The 22018-nt window shown below is 33.4% G+C and overlaps 2 protein-coding genes, 1 long non-coding RNA gene and 1 other non-coding gene across 5 annotated transcripts; 3 read left to right on the top strand and 1 right to left on the bottom strand.

Annotated features, from left to right (window-relative positions):
* On the top strand, window positions 1-107 carry LOC117127630. The gene has a single exon (XR_004450650.1). It is a non-coding gene; the product is annotated as a small nucleolar RNA R71 (small nucleolar RNA).
* A 3380-nt stretch (window positions 108-3487) lies between these two features.
* LOC108869366 lies at window positions 3488-5049 on the top strand. Its single transcript, XR_004449894.1, has 2 exons — window positions 3488-4802; window positions 4891-5049. It is a non-coding gene; the product is annotated as an uncharacterized LOC108869366 (long non-coding RNA).
* A 2483-nt stretch (window positions 5050-7532) lies between these two features.
* Window positions 7533-19011, bottom strand: LOC103832922 (putative fucosyltransferase-like protein). The gene is made up of 7 exons (XM_009109033.3): window positions 9637-19011; window positions 9394-9554; window positions 9061-9302; window positions 8878-8982; window positions 8284-8440; window positions 7975-8205; window positions 7533-7899 (listed from the first exon to the last, which is right to left on the bottom strand). Exons 1-7 carry the CDS (start codon window positions 10000-10002, stop codon window positions 7644-7646), a joined length of 1518 nt encoding a protein of 505 aa, XP_009107281.1. The 5' UTR covers window positions 10003-19011; the 3' UTR covers window positions 7533-7643.
* Window positions 19012-19297: 286 nt separating this feature from the next.
* LOC103832923 (PI-PLC X domain-containing protein At5g67130) lies at window positions 19298-21798 on the top strand. Of its 2 annotated transcripts, XM_009109035.3 has the most exons (8): window positions 19598-19678; window positions 19889-20011; window positions 20102-20239; window positions 20428-20526; window positions 20608-20911; window positions 20993-21216; window positions 21393-21479; window positions 21566-21798. In XM_009109035.3, the coding sequence occupies exons 1-8, from the start codon at window positions 19598-19600 to the stop codon at window positions 21584-21586; spliced, it is 1077 nt and encodes a 358-aa protein (XP_009107283.2). In that variant the 3' UTR covers window positions 21587-21798. The 2 variants fall into 2 exon arrangements, with proteins under 2 accessions (XP_009107282.2, XP_009107283.2); XM_009109034.3 differs by lacking the exon at window positions 21566-21798 and having other exon boundaries at window positions 19298-19678; window positions 21393-21557.
* Window positions 21799-22018: the final 220 nt, after the last annotated feature.

Raw genomic sequence — 22018 nt, forward strand, 5'->3', positions numbered from 1 at the left:
AAGCCATGGTGTGGGCATTGAGCTTGGTAGCCCTTGAATCTCTCCCAGGCTTCACTGAAACTTTCCAAGTTCTTCTGTTGAAAGCTGGAAATCTCGCTTCTCAGCTTAGCAGTTCTTGAAATAGAGAAGAACTTCTCCAAAAATGCTTTCTTGCAGTCATCCCAAGTGGTGATGGAGTCGCTGGGTAGAGACTTCTCCCACTGACGTGCCTTATCTCCCAAAGAGAAAGGGAATAGCTTGAGCTTTAAGGCATCTTCGGACACACCATTGGTTTTTGACAACCCACAGTAGCTGTCCAACCTGTCCAAGTGATCAAATGGGTCTTCTAGTGCCAAGCCATGATACTTGTTGTTCTCGATCACATTGAGGAGTCCTGACTTGATCTCAAAGTTGTTGGCTGCCACAGCGGGTGCTCGGATTCCCAATCTATGACCATGAATGTTGGGACGGTCGTAAGTGCCAATGGGTCGAGCTGCTCGCTGTTGGTTAGCTGGAGCATTGTTATTAGCGCCATTTACGCCTGCATCATGCTGATGTATGTCTCCCATATCAGTGTGCAATCTCTGCAATTGAGCCTGTTGCTCTTCTTCTCTTCTCTTTCTAGCACACTCTCTCTCTAAAGCTCTGATATCTGCACTCTTGGAACTAGGTTTGATGGACCCCTGCTCCTCAAGTGCATATACCTGTAGATTAAAGGGAGGTGAAGAAGAATCAGTAACAAAAGAAAATAAAAATGACTTAGTCTCAAGCAAGTGACTAAATCTCAATGTTGAAATCTACTCAGAATTTGGCAACGGCGCCAATTTGATGTTAGGAGTTTTCAAGGCTCCTAAGACAAATGTTGTAGTATAAAAGATTGTCGAACCAGTTCTGAGGGATATCAAACCACTGAGAATGCAAGTATTCACTTAATCTAAGTGCAACCAATGATTTAGATGAGTTTTAAACTATGAATAAAACTAAAAAGCGATAACAGAATGATACTTTCTTGACTAAGGGAAAAGAGAATTCATGGGCATAGGAATTAGACCTTGGGTGATCAAGTATCGAACTAAGGATGGCAAATGATCAATCAAACTATCAACCTTAAGCCTAGACACAATTCTAAGCAAGCTCTATGTCTAGATGAATGCTCATTTGCTAACACATCTCAAACATCAAATGTCTTTGGTTGAATAATATGAAAGCAATCATTACTAACAAGTCTATTAGCTATCTTAGCACCTTTAACAACAAATGTCTTTGGCAAAGTATACTAAAAGCCTAGGAGAGTTGTCTCGGGCATTTCATCGAACACCTTTCGGGTGAGAAATGCCTAAGGATCAACAACTGAGTGGCCAACTCAGAAGATGCATTATGATTACTCTACTAGCAAGGAAATATGAATGATCTACACTAAAACATCCTAGCTCTAACCTAATCACCCTTAATCTCCCTAACCCATGAATTCAAAAGGTGATTACTCACTAATCTCCATGATTCCTCTTAAACCCATATTGGATTCTAAATTAACCATGTAGAGAAATAGATAAGAATTCAACAAGAACACAAGATGAAAGCAATGAAATCTGAATCAAAAGAGGTTTTTTACTAGTTCTCCTCTAGAAAAGAGATTATTTTGCCTCCAATGGCTTACAAAAGTACTTAACTTAGGTTTAGAAAGTGTAAAACATCAAAACAAATGACCAAAAGGTCCCTGAAATAACATAAAAAATCGTCCAAGCAAAACACCCGGAGTGACCTAGCATAGTCGCTCCAGGAGGTCACTCCCGACGCGTTTTTTCGTGTCTCAGCGCGTCAAAACGCGAGTGACTTGAGCTGGTCGCTCTGGCTGGTCGCTCTGGCTGGGAGTGACTTGAGCTAGTCGCTCTGGCTGGTCGCTCTGGCTGGGAGCGACCTCGGTAGGTCGCTCTGAGAGGTCACTCTGCGATGCTCGACCAGGATGGATATGCCTCTAGTAAATTGATCATAACTCCTTCATTACATCTCCAAATGACTTGAAACCACTTCCATTAGAAAGCTAACTCAATTTTCTGTGTCTCCACAAAATCTTAGCAACAGGAGATTTCTCTAAAGGCTCCATCCATTCTCATCTTTCACCTCCTTTTGGATCACAATGCTCCCAAACATCTCAAATCACTCCATGGCACACTCCAACACCTAATAAGGACAATGAATGCAAAATGCAACCTAGACATGGCTAAATCCTAATCTATATGATGAAAATGCTCATGGATGAATGGATAAAACAATGTAAATATGCAAGATATCAACGATATGGGATGAAAGTACCACAGCTAACACCTTTTAGAGTTGGGTTGCTCTCTTGCAGCAGAACTTTTGATTCCTCAAAAGCAAAGGATCTTTTAGGCTACTCTCCTGTTGAAGTATTTCAGAGAAGGAAAGTATGACTCCGCATGTTTTTGCAGCATTAGCATCACTGTTTTGTATATTCATTAGCATTTTAGAAACTGAAAGAAAGATCAATATTTAAAAGAAAACGTGATTTATTAAAGTAGTTATAAAGAGGGTACATTACTAAAAGTGGATAAACGCATAGATAAAAGAGGGTAAATAACTAAAGTTGCTATCTTCAAAGATCGGTTCTATCTTCTACTCCTCTTGTTTCTTGGTTTCTTGGTTTCCTTCTCCTACCTTCATCTTTCTCCTTCATCTTCTTCTTTCCTTTCATCATCTGCTTTCTTCTTCTTCTTTTTTTTTACCAAAAAAACAACTAAAACCACGTTCATCATTTTATGTTTCTTCTTCTTCTGAGTCTTCTGTATACACGTATGGAGCATATATGCTTGACTTGAGTAATTTTGGATCGTTAACATTAAGATCCTCTACATGGTCAGCAAAGAGGTCTACTCTCCTAGGACAGTTGGGCGTGGACGTTTCAAGGTATTCTCTGAAACCTTGGATTTCACAACGTTTAAGAGTTTTCCTTTCAGGATTAAAGTAGAAAACATAAAACGTTTTTTTGGATGTATAATTAACCATCGAAAAAATGATTTCACCCGTCGAAGTCACTCCTATAACCGAAACGTACTTCGGGTAGAATTTATCACCTCTCAAAGTGTAGGCATACTTTGACGGTTTGACCATTCCTGTTTGAAGAAGTTATCGCCCCTCAAAATGTAGGCACACTTTGACCATTCCTGTTTCTCCACATCCTCTAGAACACACACACGCAACTCAAGGGTATCATCAGTGACATTATCACGATAAATAACACCTAGTTTACCCTTATAGTTTATCAGTTCACAAAATCTTTCAGGATAAATAAACTTGAATTTCAAGATAAAACCGTATTTTTCTTCTTCTCCCTTATTTAGCCTCTCTCTCTCTCTCTAAACTCTCCCCCGATTCTCCTTCTCTAAATTGATGAACAACCCCCAACCCCCCCACCCCCCCCCCCCCCCCCCACCCCCCCCCCCCCCCCAAATTCCTCCAAAAATCATGTGAGTCATCTCTCACTTTTCCTTATTTGATTTATGTTATTTTTGGATGTTAATTTTGATAATTTTAGGTTTGGATCTTAGATTTGTGTTAGGATGAATAGTTTTAGGATTTATATGTTAGATTTTGTGTTATGTTGTGATTTTCTTGGTTTGGATAGTTTTAGGTTGTGAATTGTGATTATTGTGGTTTGTTAATTTATTTTGTTGTTTTATTAAATTTAAAACTATTTTTACAATCTACAAAAAGTTTTTCAAGTTTTCAAAAAAAAATTTCAGTTTTTTAATAATTTATAAAAAAATTTCAAGTTATATATATATAAACAATTTTAATTTTATATATATACTATATACCAATTTTTATTATATATATAAACCATTTTAATTTGAAATTATTAAGTTTATTTTAAAACTGTCTTATTTTATACATATAAAGGATTTTAAATTTTTATTTCTTAAAATATATTTTAAAATTATTTTATAGAAATAATTTTACAATATATATATATATAAACGATTTTAAATTTATTAAAATTTATTTTAAAATTATTTAATATAAACAATTTACTATATAAATTTATTTTATTTTTAAAAAGATTATTACATTTATAAACAAATTTAAATTTTCATTTAGACAATTTTTTTAAAAAATGAAATTAATATTTTTATAATTGTTTTGGGCTGTTCCAAAGTCAAAAAAGTTGTTTAGTCAGGCTGGGTCGTCAAGCCGCCTTTACTTCTTCTTCGCAAGTGTTGCTTACTGATCCCGTGATTATGTAGCCGTTAAGGAACAAGGATGGGCGGATTGAAGCTTTGGAGACCCAAAATGCTACAACTCCTGCTGAAATGGCGGAACTAAAAGCTCAAGTGGCGGAACATAGACAGCTCAAGATTTTATACCATGCACTGATCGTGTATGCTTTACTCATCATCCCAGCTCTCTGATTTGCTTTTCTCTTTGAAGTTTGTATTTGTTCTTCTACTCAAACCAGAGATGCCAAAAGAACCAAGTCCTAGATTTTTGCTTTTGTTTTGTATAGATTATTAAGTTTTGATTTGTTCTTCTAAATGATATAATCTCTCAGCCCCTTGAACCACATTAGTTTCAGGTGAATCTAATTTGTCTGTCATTAACTATTTAACTTTGTATATGTACATTATTTATGTTTTTTTTTAATAGAAGTGAACTCAAAAGTTGAGGCATGAGATTAAGAATGTTTTGGAATGTTTGGGCGGAGATGTGGAGCTACCAAGAGACGAAGCAGCTAGCAAAAGAATTGAAACCATGAGAGGTGGAAACTGGAAACTATGTCATTCAACAACTGCATGTTTGTATGTAAGGTAAGAATATCAAGGTCATATGTGGTTTTATATCAATGTTGTCGATTATGTGGGAGGAGATAAGGAGAACCGTGTTTGGTATTTGCAGGATGGATTGTAGGCAGCTTGATGAGGAATATAGTGAGTAATAAACCATTGATGAGGTGCAAACTCTTTGGCAAGAAAGATCTGGATAAAATAATTTTCTAGAGAAATCTTTAAGCAAAAGAAATAAAATAAAATAATAATACAATTCTTTAGAGCCTAAGATCATGGCATAATCTCTCAAATGGATATTTCATATATTTAATATTAATATAATTTTATTATGCAATTAAAATTTAAATATAAAAGAAATATGGCTATTTATATGTTGACACATGTTTTGGGGTCTCTCACTATTGACAGAGAGTTTCTTCTCCAATAAAAAAAATTATCATTTGATTTTCTATGTTCTTTATCCTTCTTTCTATTTTTTTTTATTTTTGTAATGTTGAGAGACTACAAGAGAAACCCTCATTGTGGGTGATCTAAGGTACAAAAAAGAAAAGAAAAAAGAATGTATGTGCTTCACAAGTGTTTTGTTGCGTTATTGGTTTAGTCACTGTTGTTGTTTTTTTTGTTTCGTGAAATCTCATAGGCTTTTGTCAAGACATAACCATCAATTATTGTCCTCACCAAACAAAAGACAATTTTTTTTGTATTTACATGAGTAATGTGGAGGCTGTTTCGCATATCTACTTGGTGCTTATGTGGATGATATGATGATAGGTGCAAATAAGATGTGTGATGTTCACAAGCTGAAAAAGCTACTGAGTTCTAAGCTTGAGATGAAGAATTTGGATGCAATAAAGAAGATTTTAGGGATTGAGATCTTCAAGGATATGAAGGAAAACAAGTTTATCACAGAAGACCTACAATGAGAAGGTTCTGACAAGATTTGAGATGCTTAATGTTAAACCTATCGATACTCCATATGCCAAAAAATTTCATCCTACCATGTATGGTGATATATCTGAAGAGGAAAAAGAATATATGTCACGAATTTCTTATGCTAGAATTGTAGGAAGTCTGATGTATGGTATAGTCCGTAGAAGACTAGATCTTGCACATGCAGTAAGTGTGGTGAGCAAGTTTATGGTTCAGCCAGGAAAGGAGCAATGGATAGTTGTGAAGAAGATTCCCAATATCTTAAGGGTAAATCTGATGTTGGTCTCGTCAATGGGGCCAAGAATTCGGACTTGGTTACATGCTAGTCTAATTCTGATTATGTAGGAGATGGGGACAGCATGAAATCTATGACTGGTTTTGTATTCACTTGAGGTGGTTCTATTGTGAGCTGAAAAGTGACTTTTCAATCGTTTGTGACTTTGTCTACTATTGAGTCAGAGTATATAGCACTGACAGAAGCTGCTAATGAAAGAATATGGGTGAGAGGACTGTTCAGTGATCTTGGTCTTCATCATGATCATGCTACTGTGTTCTGTGATAGGTTGAGTGTTATTTGTTTAGCCAAAAATTACGTTCATCACGAGAGAACCAAACACGATGTAAGATACCATTTTCTGAGAGATGAGAAGAGGATTTAAGTGAAAAAAGTAGAAACAGCCGATAATATATCTTACATATATGTTTACTAAGCCGGTTTCACACAGCAAGTTCAAGAATTTTCTTGAGTTGTTGAATGTCTCAAAGTGTTAAGTCTGGCCCTGAGGGACATCTGGCTCAAAAGAGCACTTAGTCCAAGTGAGAGCATCTGACTCTGAAGAGCATCTGGTCTGACGGGACATTTGACATCTGGTCTGACAGAATGGCAAAGAGAAAATTGCTACATTTATATTTTGAGAACGAAAAAGTGCATTCATGTGCATCTAATTTTGGAGGATTCAAGTAAAAAATGAAGATTTGTTGAAATATGTCTTGAATCTGCAAGTTGACGTCAATCGCCCGATCCAAAAGTCACGAATCGACGTATCCATGTCAACCGAGAATATTGGAAAGTTATGAAGCACATACATTCTAGTATGAATTATGAAAGTTGTGAAGCACATACATTCTTTTTTCTTTTTTTATTGGAAAGTTGTGAAGCACATACATTATATTAATCGGTTGACCGGGGAAAAGAATTATGAAGCACATACATCCAAAAAAAAAGAACGTATGTGCTTCAAAAAAAAGAAAAAAAGAATGTTATGTTTGTCTATATGGTTTTAACTCTAGTATGAATTGTACTGTAAAAAATTTACCTCTGTCAATAAAGTATTTTCTTACCCGTCAGTGAACGTAGCCTTAAAGATGAACCATATTAAATTTATGTATTTTTTATTGTTTATCATATCTGTTGATATATTTCTTTTCAAATCTGTCACAACATGTTCTTCTCAGTTTCGTGAGAGAAAAAAAACATCGACCATTACGGAACTCGGAACTATGTAGGTGAGATAACAAAATCAATTTTAAAAGATGACAGTCCAAATTGAAACCTCGGTCCTCTCGTAGCGAAGAAGACACTGGCAAAGCCAATTTAGAATTGGGCAAGCCTAGCATATAACCTCGCAACTACGAGGTCCACACAAATTGGTCCAAAGTCCCACCAACTTAATATCTCCACTCGGATCACAAGCTGCCCATGTTACTAAGCTCGACGTATTGTTATTATGAGCTAAACTTAAATATACAAGAGAGAAACATCTCACATTCTACGACGTCTCATAAATTTTGTTTGGTTTCTTCTTAAACACGCAATTTAAATTTTGCTTTGATTACCTGCTGAATTTTTCTTCATTACTGCCTGCTTTGTAATCTCTATTGAACTTTCAAGACTGCGGAGCAGTTTCAGTCAGTTATGTGTTTGTAATGAAACTACACAAAGACAACCTCGAATTTAGCACAAGGGTTGTGTTGAATGTGAGTACTTAGACTGGAGTTTCCCTCGAATTTGAACTTGTACAAAGCTTGTCTCTGCGTGAGGCCAAGCGGGTAAATCCTGTGTACTCTAAGCTCGTTGTCTCCTTTTAAGCTTGGAGGCCTTTCCTTCTTCCACACCGGCTCATGTTTTAAAGACTTGAACTTGGCGACAACCGCAGATTCCAGAGCTTCCAGAGTCAGATGTTTACCCCTGGGGATTGGACAAGGACGGTTTCATATATCATGTGTTTGATCAAGTGAGCAGTTAAGAGTAAACTTTGTTTACCTCAGAAAGATTGACTCCATCTCAAAGCGGCCTCTTTCTCTTACAAAAACATGATAAACTGTGTCTGATCCTCCCCTGTTGCACTTGCAAGGTCGTTTCTTGAAACTAGGACTTTTCTCTTCTTGTTCTTGGATCCTTGTGGCTAGGAATATGCAGAGACGACAGGAAGAATGTACAGCAGCCATGTCAACAAGTGCCTTGAAAGAATCTGAAGGACCCTCATACTTCCATCTAAAATCAAAACAGACGCATGAAGTTTTTCAAGAAGTTATTACACACATTCACACTCATTGAAGGGGGGAAACAGACCTTAGTGTCTGATTATAAGCAGCAGGGTTAGCAGCCAGATACTTCATCTTCTTAGCAACTGGCTCCACATCTTCCATACTCTTAATGTGAAGGAATGAATCTGAAGCTGGCGCAAATTCATCTATATTCGGAGCACCAACAACCACGGGTACAGATCCTGAGAGGAAATGTTTAACAAATTGCTTAGTTTATATAATGTTCATAGGCATGCGGGTTCGGATAGTTCGCTTTGGCTAGTTCGACCAAAATCTCACCGAACTGAACCGGAAAAAGTTTGATTTGGTATTTGGGTAGAGCGGTTTCAAAACAAATTACTGAAACTAACCGAAGTTTTTGGTTTCGATTATATTTCAGTTAAAAATTTGGTTAGATTCGGTTAAATTCAGGTAATTTCGGTTCAAAATATTAGTTAATTATTGTTAACAAATTTGTTTTTTTGAAAAATCGAGTTAACCAATTACCGAACCAAAAACCAAAGTTTTTTCTTACAAACCTGTCGAACTGAACCAAACTAACCGAAAATTTTGGTTGGGTTCGATTCAAAACCGCAGGCTTAAACGCTCTAGTTAAATACTTATGGGAGCAAAAACATACCAGCAACTAGAGACTGGAAGAACTTCTCAGTGACATAATCCTCCTCGTTAGTGTTCTCAAAAGCCAAACTAAACTTGTAACGCTTAAGAGCTTCAACCTTGTCAACTACATCAACAATTGTAAAAAAAGAAAACAAATCACATCAAAATCTTTCAAGTTGAACAATTAGCCTTACATACATACCTTCTCCATCACGGTTCCTATGACAACCACCATAAGAATCAATCTTGATGCTACTCTTCATCAGGGCTTCAAGTGCTTTCAGTCGAAAATTCGGAGCACCACAGTTGGAAATAAAAGCAGCAGCTACAGCCTTCTCGGTCTTGGGCTGAACCGGAGCCATGATATCATACTCAGCCCATGAAAAATACCCAACAGGAACATCTGATGAAAGACTAGTGGTCATCACAATATCATAACCACTCCTGATGAACCAAACAAGAACATATATATAAAAAAAAGTCAGTCCATTAATAACATGTAAAATAAAATGTGCTGAAGAAAGTGCTTACCCACCGTCGTGCCTGTGAGATATCGTTCTCCGGATAGTACTGAGCTGATTCCATGGAACGGAGTATACTAAGACTTCCAGGTTGATTACCTAATCCAAAGGAAGCGTCTGGTGCTCTACCTGAGCTATCTCCAAATGTACAATCTATGGAACATGATTGAAAGTCCTGACATTTTGGAGAGGCAAACTACTTGAAACATGTGTTCGGTCTTTGTTGACACAAATCTCTAAACAAACAAAGGCTTTACCTTTTGACCACCGTAGACAAAGATTGGATCTTTATTGAAATCTCTAGAGAAAGTCACCGAGTCTTGTCTCGTCAACCACTCCTCGCAGCTCTCCGACATCAACTCGATGTTCTGGTCGGGTCTACTCGGGGGAGACTGGGCGAAGAAATCGGTCAACGTGTTGACTAAGGAGACTTTGTCGAGACGACCCAGAAAGCAGATCTCGGCGATGACTACTAGAGCCACGCAGATTGGTAATAAACTCGACAGCTTTCGCTTTATAGATAAAGTGGGAGAAGAGGAAGAGGATGAAGAGGTATTAGCTACGGGCAGTTCATCGTGGGTAGCTCCGATTCTGGGTCCTCGGAGATTCGAGAAAACACCCATGAAAACGAGAGTCTCTGTTACTGTTAGGAGAAGAAAAAGAAAGTAGTTTCAGGGAAGGAAATGGTTTAAATGTTGTTTTGATTTGGATAGAAAAAGGTTGGTTGAGAAAAGTGAATTAATACATGTTTCGTCGATATTTCAGGTTTTGCTTCAAAGTCAATGCACAACAAGTTTATTCACAGACACTCGTCCCCTCGTTTCACGGTGTTTTCATTTCCGGATCCATTCATTCGCTAGCTCATCTTGAAAAATATTTCAACCTTTTAATAATATCTTCTTTTTTTTTAAATCAAACTTTTAAATAAGGGAGAATTTGTGAAATAACCAAGAAAAAAACCAAAATTAGATTTTGAGAGAGAGGGATGAGAGAGATAGGAAGGGAAAGGAAGAGAGAGAAGAAGATTTTGGTTACTTAGCTAATTTGAGTTTTTTGTTTGGTTATAAGATGCAATTTCCTTTTAAATAATAGGAAAATATGTATGTATAACCAAGAAAAAAAAAGCATAATTCATGAAGTAGCCAATTTCCCTAATATAACGATACACATTGTGTCTTTTCTATAATATTGACATCCTACCATTTCATTCAACCGGTAAAACCTGCAAAAAAATTATAATCTAAATTAATAATTAGTAATTCTAAAAGAAAGACGTGGTATGATAAAATATGGAAAGGTCAATAGATTCATCTTCATATTTGAGCGATTAGGACGCCACCGATTACATTCTTGTTGAGTTTGTGGAGAAATCGATCATTATCGAAGGCTTGATAGGTGACAAAAGGCGTGAGTAAGACGGCACCATTACGGCGGTAAAACAAAATCACATTGCCTATTATGTAAGATGTTTTACTACTCTTAAATTCTCTGAATTTCCATTCATTGTATGTCGGAATCTGATATGGTAAAATGTAGACCTTAACACACTCAACTATATTATCATGCAGATTAAGGTACATGCAAACACAGGAAAGCAGCTACAAGATTAAAGTCTGCATTTCCATGTATGATTTAATTCTTATTTGATAGGGTTCAGTTTATTTCGTGATATATATACTATTTTACTATATAACATAGTAATTCAGGTAATTTCTTTGTCTGTTACGTTAACAGAAGTTGTGTAACGCGTACAATTGTTTTCTATTCATGTCACATCATTCTCTTACATCATATACGTTAATTATGTACCACAAAAGACAACAACGTTGTTTACTTTAGAAATTGTAACTGACAATTTGTTACGTGAAGGGGCAAAACCGAAGAGAATATGACCAAAAATCTGACATTTAATTATGTCAAAGTCAGTGTTACCCACCAAATTCCATACTGAAATATGGCTATTCAGTCAATAAACTCTTAATAATATCTCTTTTTTTTTATTTGAAAAAACTATCTTTCTTTAGTACCATATAGAATACATGAATGGGGTAATGATTGTTTATTTAGATTTTAGTTTTTAGTTTTTATTAAAAATTTCTGAGGACAATATTTTTTAGTTTATTTTCAGAAAATAGTCTCAAATAAGAAAATGACCAAAAGATATTTTAATTTACAATGTTAAACAAAATTGATAACTAATTAAACTTTCAAAACAAATTAAATAAAATAAAATTATATTTTATCTGTTAAGAATGAATAAAAATTATTAAATTCCAGTTTTACAAAATAAATATCAATACCTGTACTTTTAAAGTATATTTAACTATAGACAATGAATATGTTAACATAATTACAATAATATACTTTTTAAAAGTATGGTAAAAATGTATAAAATTTATGTAATCAAAACATACAACTAATAGGTAGGTTCTTAAGTAAAATTTGGAATTACAATGTAGTAAATATATAATACATTAGCAATATTTTTTTGGATATTAGTTTATGGCAATATTTTGATTTTGATTTTGAGATATTAGTTATTTGATTATTCTGTAAATCTTTGGTTCTTGTAAATTAGATTTTTTATTTATCTAATTATGTTTTTCAATATGATTTATCAGTAAATTATTTTAATAAATGTGACATTACTAAAAAATAACTATCTATATATTATCATTAAAGTTAAATAAGATATTATAAATCTAAAATCTAATATGAAAATTTAAAAAAAATTATACTATGCACCAAAATTCTTATAATTATTTATTTTAATTTCAAAATAAAATAATTATATGAATTTTGTTCCTTGGTATAAGAATTTTTATGTTTTCATATTAGATTTTAAATGTAAAATATTTATTCCACTTTAGTGATTTGGAACTTACTATTTATCACTCTAATTTTCTTTATTATATTAATACATAAATATACAAATATTTTAATAAGAAAAATACATAACCCAAGTTCTGTTAAAAAAACCAAGAAAACATGGTTTTTGGTTTTTGCTTGAAAATAGGTAAGTTAATTACAAAATCTGGTTTCCTTATATTTTAGCGAATCCATTTTCTCAAAATCATGATTGATAAAAATAGGGTTTTAAGGAAAACAAAACTAAAATTGTTTGGAATGTGGAAGCCCTCTTAGTCTAATGGTTTGACTAAAGGTTCATTAATACTGTTACACCAGAAGGTATGGGGTTCAAACTCCAGAAAATGCAAATTATCCAGATCATGGAGAAAAATGGTTACAAGAGGTCTTCAGCATGGTGCAATGACATATCATCGAACATGGATTTCATAGGACGGCTCGAAGCGATGCAGTCAGACGTGCATTCTCATATGATGGTAGAATTATCGGCTGTAGAATCGTCTAGTTAATATTTTTCATTGTTGAAATAACATAATTAATCGGACGTTAAAAAAAAACTGTTTGGAAAAACACAAACTATCAACCTATGAGTTACCAAAACCGTCAAAATACATAAAATCCTCAGAAACCAAACCAAAAAAGAGTAAAAAAATCATAACAAACGGGATACGGTTAGTAGAATAGAAGTACAAAACATATAAAGCAAAAGTCTCGCCAAAGCAGAGAGACGAGACTACAAAATATCAATATTCAAATACTAACGGGGAAGCTACTACTATTCACAGACTTTCACACGGTTTTGGTTGATTATTTTGCGTATGTTTTTATTATGTGATTTTGTTAAATTTTTTTTTTAAACATGATTGTTTTTCTGTGTGATTTTTCTATGCATAAGGGTTCAGATAGTTAGTTGTTAAAAAAGGGCTCAGATAGTTCGGTACCACCAAAATATCTTCGAATTGAATCGAGAAAATTCGATTCGATTCGGTATTTGGATAATTCAGTTATTAATTTTTTACCGAAATTAACCAAAACTTTTGGTTATAATTATATTTCGATTAAAAATCCAAGTAATTTCATTTAATTTGATTTGAAATTTTGGTTAATCCGGTTCAAAATTTGGTTAAGAATCTTATTCTAGTAACCGATTACCAAACCGAACCAAAATTGTTTTTTTTTTTTTTTACATACCTGTCAAACTGAACCGAATTCATTACCAAACTAACTGAGTTAACTGAAATTTTGGTTCGGTTTGGCGAGTTCTGTTTGGTTAAAAATAGCATGCCTAATTTTTCAAATGATTTGAAAGTATAATATTTTTGGTAAAACTGAACAGTTTTGAAAAAAAAATAGTTAACATAGTTAGAAGCAGATGTTTGTAACGGTTCTCACTAGCTTCAAACATTTATGGTTATTGTTTGATATTGTTGGAGATATCATTGAAACTTTGATTATTCTAAAATTTGGTACAAATATGAATGAACTGGCTGTTTGGAACGATAATCACAATGACAATGTGTTATTCGTGGAACAACAACCGGGTCTTCTAGCTCTTGTGGTAAAAGGCTCACGCCTGTAAGTTCCACCACCCATATCCGAATTCCGGCCACTGAAGAATTCACATGTGGAACCCCAGTGTCCGAAACTAAAGACCGTTTATGGTGACCCACATGGTAACCAGCGCAAACTAAGTCTTTAGTCGCTTCGGTCTCTAGTCTGGACCACTTCAGTGAAACCAGGATATTCGGTTATCAAAAAAAAATTGTGAAACAATATAAAGAGTTTTTTTTATAACTCAAAACTGAAAAGAAAATGACAGTGTGCACCACTGGCGTATGTTCTGTATTACCATGAAAATTTTAAAAGAAAAAAAAAACCTTCCCAAGAAAAGTATTTAGGGTGTAACTGGTAAACAAATATAGAATTTAAGGAATTTAAAATAAATAGAATGGTAGAAATGAAATACAACAAAAAATGGAATGAAATTCATTCCACTCATTCATGATCAAATTTGTTATGGAATGATTCTCTTTGTATTTTCTCTATTTACTTTTGGAATTGATGGAATGAGTATTTCATTCCATTCATGTCAAATGGTAAATTTTTTTATGAAATTAATGGAATCGGCCATTCCACATCATTACATTCCAAATATTTACAATCTAGTTGCAGCCTTAATTATACATTATTAGGGGTTGGTTTGCTCTACGGACGAGTGAGTTTACACTAAAACTATTTTCTGTTAAAATATATTTTAATTTTATATAATATTTGCAAATTTACTTTATACTGAAAATAATAAATCTAATATGTTTTTATTCTAAGATCAAGTTGTAAATTTTATTAAATTTGTTGGTTTTAGTTGAAAAGACCACTAACATAATTTACAAAAAAAAAAGACCACTAACATTGATTTTTTGTTCTAGAACACAAAATTATTAAATTAAAAAATAAAAATTCAAAAATTATGGAATTGTAATGGTTTATATTTTTTTCAATTTGATTTCCATTTCAATTTGACACTGAAGAAAATCTAAAGTAAGAATAAATAATATTTTATACTTTTGTTAATTATTTTTCCTATTGATTTGGCTTTCATGAGTTATTTATTTAAGTAAAGTTGGTACGATATTTAGTGTATTTATTTTATAGTGTTGTCATATTTATTTGATTGTGATGTGTGTTACAATTCTTTCCAGTGATTGTAGATGATCTATTTTAGTTTTGTATAGTGTTTGTTTTACTTGAGTCTGATGCTTTCAAACCGGTTGGCCCGAGGAGGCTTCTTCACCATGGCTTTGGGTACATCTAATAACAAGCTCTGCTTCACCTTGTTAGGGTGCGTGCAGATGAGTATGTTCTCAAGTGATGCTGAGAATTTCTTAAGAGTCAAGGGAAGAGAGGCGAAGAGGCAAGGTATAACAACCATTATGTAATTATAACCTGAAAACTTAAAGTCTTTGCTATTTGCTATTGTTTGTTATGTTACTGATCAATACTATTAAAAGGGAAGGAGTCTTAAAAAATTTACTTACACAAAGTTGTTGCACCTATTTATTTTTTAGTCTAACCTCTTGTATACAACTAAATATTATTAACTATCTTCTATTATATAGCAACAAAATAATATCTTCTAAGATTTAAATAAATCTCACCCATTTTAATAAGATCATGACTACATATATGAAATTTTCAAATGGTTATTTTACTTAAATCAACTTCCTTCAATTTAACATATATACATATAAATGGCACCAAAATTTCAATACGTAGGGTCATTGTCATATATATCATCCTCCTCCATTAGATCAAAATTTCTTTACGAGATCAACTTTTAAAATATAAATGACTCATGTCCTATTAAACATTATTGATCAAACCTGAAGAGTATTTTCCACCCAAAATTTTATAAAACAAATCAATGAATTTTGTTACCTAATTAGGTATTTTGAAAAAAATATTTGGGTTCGGATCGGTTTTTCGGATATGGATGGTTTCGACTCCATAATTCAAATACCTATAAAATAAATATTATTTTTTGTATGTAACGGGTATAGATCCGTTCAGATATTTAAGACTCAAATATAACTCGATAAACATAAAAAAATACTCGAAACACAAAAGATATCCAAAATCTAAACGAATACCCGAAAATCAGAAAATATTCAAAAGACCTAAAATTGTACTTGAAATCTGGCCGTGGAACAAAAAAATACCCAAAATTGTATCTGACTACCCAAAAATATATTTTTAAAATTTGAATTTTTACTCGAAATAAAAAACTATAACCTGAAATTCAAACCAAAAACTCAAAAATATATGTATACCAAAAACATATCCAAAATACACAAATATAAATAATATACACAAACATTTTGGGTACTTTGGCTCCCAACCGGTTTTGGATAGGTTTCAGACGTGAACAGAGACCCACATTTCCAAAAAAAATACGTATTTTTTCTGGACCCGACGTGAACCAGTATTTTTGAGTTGATTTTGGTTTGGTTTTTCGTGGTCCATGTAAAATACCAATGCGTAAGAGAGAATTACATAAGATTTATACAAAATTCCAAATAAAATAATTCATGAATTATATAATTTTTTAAAAATTAATTCTTTTATATAATTCAACTTTGTAACATAATAATGTAAAAAATCACAAAATACTAATTTATATCAAAATTTGTTATAACAAAATAAATCTAGTTAAATATTAAAATTTAAAAGTATGTATGTGTTGTTAATGTCGAGTCGTATGTGTTTTGATATTTTATGTAATGGCGATGAATGATTAATGTTCAGACAAAGTATAATAAGAACAACTCGAAAAACTCAATTCTCACTCTAAACATGGTTGAAAGAGTCATAATAGTGAGGCCCTCGTTATAGGATGTAAATTTCTAAAAGTGTATTGATATTTTTTAGTTACTGATTACGAAATCATGGCAAATTTAATTATAGGTATTAAGGTATGCGTACCTGTTGGAAAATACCATGTCTTAAACCCAAATCAGACAACGCTGCCTTCGTAAGTGCGTTATGGACTGTTTTCATAACAATAACTCAAAATATCTTAACATTTATACCCAAAAAACAAAAAAAAAAACTCAAAATATGCTTATATTAATAGTGCGCTTAATTTAAACAACATACGTAATAGTTTGAAAAAACAAAATAGGACAACACAAGCCTTCCATATTCATCTAATCAGTACGAACCTTCTTATAACTTATAAGCATGCTCATTTTCTTATAAGCCCACGATATTTGTTATATAAATATTGTTCAGAATTAATTATTTAAGGGTGTAATGTTGTTCATAATTAGTCATTTAGAGTTGTTGAAATTCGGTATTGAAGAATATGTTAAGCATAAAGTGTTTTAATCACTAATTGATGTTCAAAGAGAAAAAAAGAAAAAGAAAAAAGAAACATCGGTCTAGGTTTTGGTGCTATGCTCTTTCGAACGGTTAAAAAGTTCTATGTGACCTGTTAGATACAAACATGAGCAGCACGTAAGTTGAGTCTGAAACTCCCTTCTCTTCCATTCTTCTTCAACCGTTATCTAGTTTGATGTTGAATATAACTTGTTTTTTTATAGTCATTTCTTCATCTTACTCTTCTTCTATTCCAATCTGAAACATAGATGGGAGGAAATGGTGTTCCCAGCTTCTTGAGGCAAGATTTCAGTGGAGCAGCTTTGGTTCAAGGAAGAAACTCGCCATGTGAAATGTATTACAGCGATTCTTCTGCAAAAAAAATATGTTTTCCTTTGGTATGTTAAAAATATGCTAAACTCGATGAAATATGTGATATCTTACAATATTAAAAGCCAAATATGTTCAACATATAAAGTGTACACGTAGGATTATTAATTTCAACCAATGAGAAAGCTTTTATTTGCCACGTATACTTTCCTTTACGCAGAATAGAATTTACACGGGCTGAGTATGGCCTATTAATATTTTGGTGTAGCCATAAGCCCAACGCTCCTTCTTCACCCAATGACTGTTGATATCGTTTAGCCTCTTCCACTTCTCCATGGTGTTGCCGATTGATTGCTGCAACTCTCCGATTCGTTGGAGTTATAACTATTAAGTATTTACTCTCAATCATCCAATCTTTTATTTATTCATATCTTAATTTCAGCTTAACCCACCTTCTTCATCCCTTATTCAAGTTGGTAGTACTTCAGTTTTAATAGATTAAGATTATCCTAATTTAAGTTTGAAAGCAAATATTAGTTTTAAAAATAAAATATACATCGAATTAAATTAAAAGTAAATAAATAATGCAATTTCAACCAAATGATTTACATAACTGGTAGGGTCACTCACATCACATGTGTATACACCCTGTTATATCGAATCTCAACTGCATACATTTTCTGTTAGATTTTTGATTTATTGTATGCATCTTTTTATATGTATAAATAAATACTCGTTGAAGTCATATTATCACTTTCTTTAGAAAATGTGGAATGGTATGAAATAGTTTTATTCCACGAATTCTATAAAATAAATTTACTATTTATATTGACTGAAATGGAACAATGTTTCCATCGTTTTCATACAAAAATAAACAAAATTCAAAGAACAATACTTCATTACCAACTTAGTGAGAAATGTATCAATAATTTATTCTACTTTTCATACATATCCTTCAATTTATTTCATCCATTCCTTCTTACGTTTAGCATTTACATTCTGTAATTCCATATACTAAAAGTTTTATACTGTATATTTTCACTGTAAGGGGTTAAATGATAATCTAGATTCTAGATGGGATATAGTATATATGGTTATCCTAGAAATATGGTTTTGTAAATTGTCCATCAGGAGCCAGTACAGCATAAGGTATGTGGTTGCGTTGCAAACTTTCTAATCGAGAAAACATTTGCCTTTTAATTTCGTCAAGACGAGCCCCCATTTCATTAACTTCCCATTATCATTTTTTTTTTTGACAAAAACATCTTCCCACTATATTTATTGTATTTTTTTACAAAATTTGCAAGAAGAAAAACCAATAAGTTATTTTATATTATTATTTTAAAAGTTTTATTCTGTTCTTTTAGCATCTCCATTTCAACTTCATAATTGATCTTACATTGCTCATTATTCATAACCATAACTAAACCAAATTAGTAATATCCTCAATTAGTTAGAAGCCTTGTCGAATATGTCTTCCCAAACTCAAGTCCGAACAATTAGCTAGCCTTTTTTCTTCTTTTGAACACCAATTAGCTAGCCTTAAATGTGGAGAAGAAACTTATTTTTCAAAAAATAGAAATTAAAAAAAAAATCACTCTTATGATTAAACCAATTATAGGAAAACGTATTAGTCCCAATTAAATGCTAAGAGCAAATCAGTGTGGTATGAGTATGACTATTTCTTGTGATTAACAATACTCAATAACCAAATATGGAAATATAGACCTACTGAAGAAACCCACAATGCTTTTTTTTTAAGAGTCAGCACCAGCTGGAGAGTTCTAGGCCAATGGTATACATATGGCGCATAAAATACAGGAACATGAGAGATATATTTCTTCACAAATAATAAATCAAACAAAGAAGCTATGGAAGAAAAAAACGCAAACCAACCACCTACCTTTGCAGCTTTTGTTATCATAAAGTCTTTCACCGACACACGCGCGCACTTCCGTTTACTATTTTGTTATCCTTAAAATGCTCAGCTTATTCTGCCCTTTTGTTCTCTCAACTTTTATTAATTTGTTTCTTGCTATTCATAAGAATCTTCACGCAAAAGAACACTAGAGTGGTGAAGAAGTAGCTACTTTGCCTCTTCTTCTTTTAATTTACGGTTTTCATTTCTTTTTGTGGAAGGAAACAATGTTGCAAAGGTTGGTCTTCCTTCTCATCGTTCTCCTGATTCAGTCCTCTTTCCTTTTTGAGATTTCCTCTGCTCTCCAGGTAAGCAAATCTCATCAAATCTACAACACTTCCCTTTGTGTATGTCCTCTGTTCCGACAAAAGAAACAGAGGATCTTTGTCTCCATGTTGCTAATCATCAAGAACTAAGAAATGGGTCGTGTAATGATCTTAATTTGATAAATGGATTTTGAAAAAAAAAACATAATCGTTAATTTATTTTTTCTTGATTTATTTGGTTGTGGATCGTAGGAAGGAAAAACATGTATACTAAACGACAACTGTGACGCTGGATTACACTGTGAAACATGTCTAGCCAACAATAATTTGAGACCCAGATGCTCTCGAACCCAACCCATCAACCCCATCTCAAAGGTTTACACTTCACTTTTATCAATTTATAATCATTTATATGGTCCAATTATCGTTTAAATATTGATAAAACCAATTGTTTATAAAAAAAAGGTAAAGGGATTGCCTTTCAACAAGTACGCATGGTTAACTACACACAACTCGTTTGCAAGATTGGGGCAAGTGTCAAAAACCGGTTCTGTAATTTTGGCTCCTACTAATCAACAAGATTCGGTCACAAGCCAACTCGCGGTAAGAGTCCTTCCCTCCAAATTCATTACAAAGTTTCAAACTTTAGTAAACAAACCATTTTTAATATTTTCTTGGGAAGTGTGAATCTCTTATTAATCATCCAAATGTGTGGAAGACCTGGTAGTTAAGATTTGGCTAAAGCAGTGTTTATGTTTTTTTGTGTGTGGTTATGATGATTACTATTGCAGAACGGTGTAAGAGGGTTTATGCTCGACATGTACGACTTTGAAAACGATATCTGGCTTTGTCACTCTTTCGATGGAACGTGTTTTAATTTCACCGCCTTCGTAAGTTTGTATACGTTATTTTCTTCTACGTATTCTACACGAAAACGTTTGTAATTTGTTTGTGTGTGTGTACAATGGCAGCAACCAGCGGTTAACGTTCTAAGGGAGATACAAGTGTTTCTGGAGAATAACAAGGATGAAGTCGTAACGATTATTATAGAAGACTATGTGAAATCTCCCAAGGGCCTCACAAAAGTTTTTAATGCGGCAGGGCTACAAAAGTTCATGTTTCCAGTTACTAGAATGCCCAAAATTGGAGGGGACTGGCCAACGCTTGACCACATGATACAACAAAACCAAAGGTTGCTAGTTTTCACATCCGATAGAAGTAAAGAAGCAACCGAAGGAATCGCATATCAGTGGAAGTACATGGTTGAGAACCAATGTGAGTGTCCCTATATGAATATGTAATGCATAACATATTGTATGAACATATTTATCTTAATGTTTTGAAAAATATTCGTAGATGGAAATGGAGGATTGAAGGTAGGAGCGTGTCCTAACAGAGCTCAATCAGCCCCAATGAGCGATAAATCGAAATCTCTTGTACTTGTTAACCATTTTCCAGATGCTCCGGACTTGGTAGTAGCATGTAGACAAAACTCTGCTCCTCTTCTTGAATCCATCAAGGCATGTTACCGAGCCGCAGGACAAAGATGGCCTAACTTCATAGCAGTCGATTTCTACAAGGTATTTATAGTATATAATAGTATTTATCTTTAACCATTTTAAGTTAGCCTTTTTTAAGAGAATAGACTCCTCCCAACGGAAATTGAGCCCATGTTCCTCAGATCCATAATAGATAATTTAAGATTTTATCCACTAGATGAACTCCCTAAGTAACATTTTGTTTGTCTCTGATTCAGAGAAGTGATGGTGGAGGAGCTCCGCAAGCTGTTGATGTTTCAAACGGCAATTTGATATGCGGTTGCGATAATTTTGCAGCTTGCAAGGTCGTTTTCTTGATTTGTTTTTTTTTTTTAAATCTGAACGTTGTGTAAATTCTGCAGTTAATAAAAATTAACAATATATTTTGCAGGCTAATGGAGAGTGTGGATAGTAAGCAAGACTGAGCCATCGGAGGCAACTTCCATGAACAAAGGCTTTGGTAATTTACAAAAAAAAATTAACGTGGTGTGCCCTTTATTTTATAATAACACATGGTTCAACTTGTTTCTTTTTACACTAGTTGCCAAATATTAGAGAAGTATCATCGCAATCTCATTTTCACACAAAAAGAAACCACACAGCTTGAGTAAATCCACGCAGCTCCAAAACATAAATAAAAGAACATAGATACATGTTAGATGGTGAGAGGATTTGTGATAATTGATGCATCATCTTTGTCTTTTCTTTTCTCCATTACATATTGAGAATAGTGGGCCAACTTGTCACCATGCATTGCAGCTTCTTTATTCAAAAAGTGATAGAAAATTAGAATTTTGTCTAGATTCTACATGTTGGAAACAAAAAAACAAAGGTATAATAATGG

Source organism: Brassica rapa, chromosome A08, assembly GCF_000309985.2.
Source record: "Brassica rapa cultivar Chiifu-401-42 chromosome A08, CAAS_Brap_v3.01, whole genome shotgun sequence".
Taxonomy (NCBI): Eukaryota; Viridiplantae; Streptophyta; class Magnoliopsida; order Brassicales; family Brassicaceae; genus Brassica; species Brassica rapa.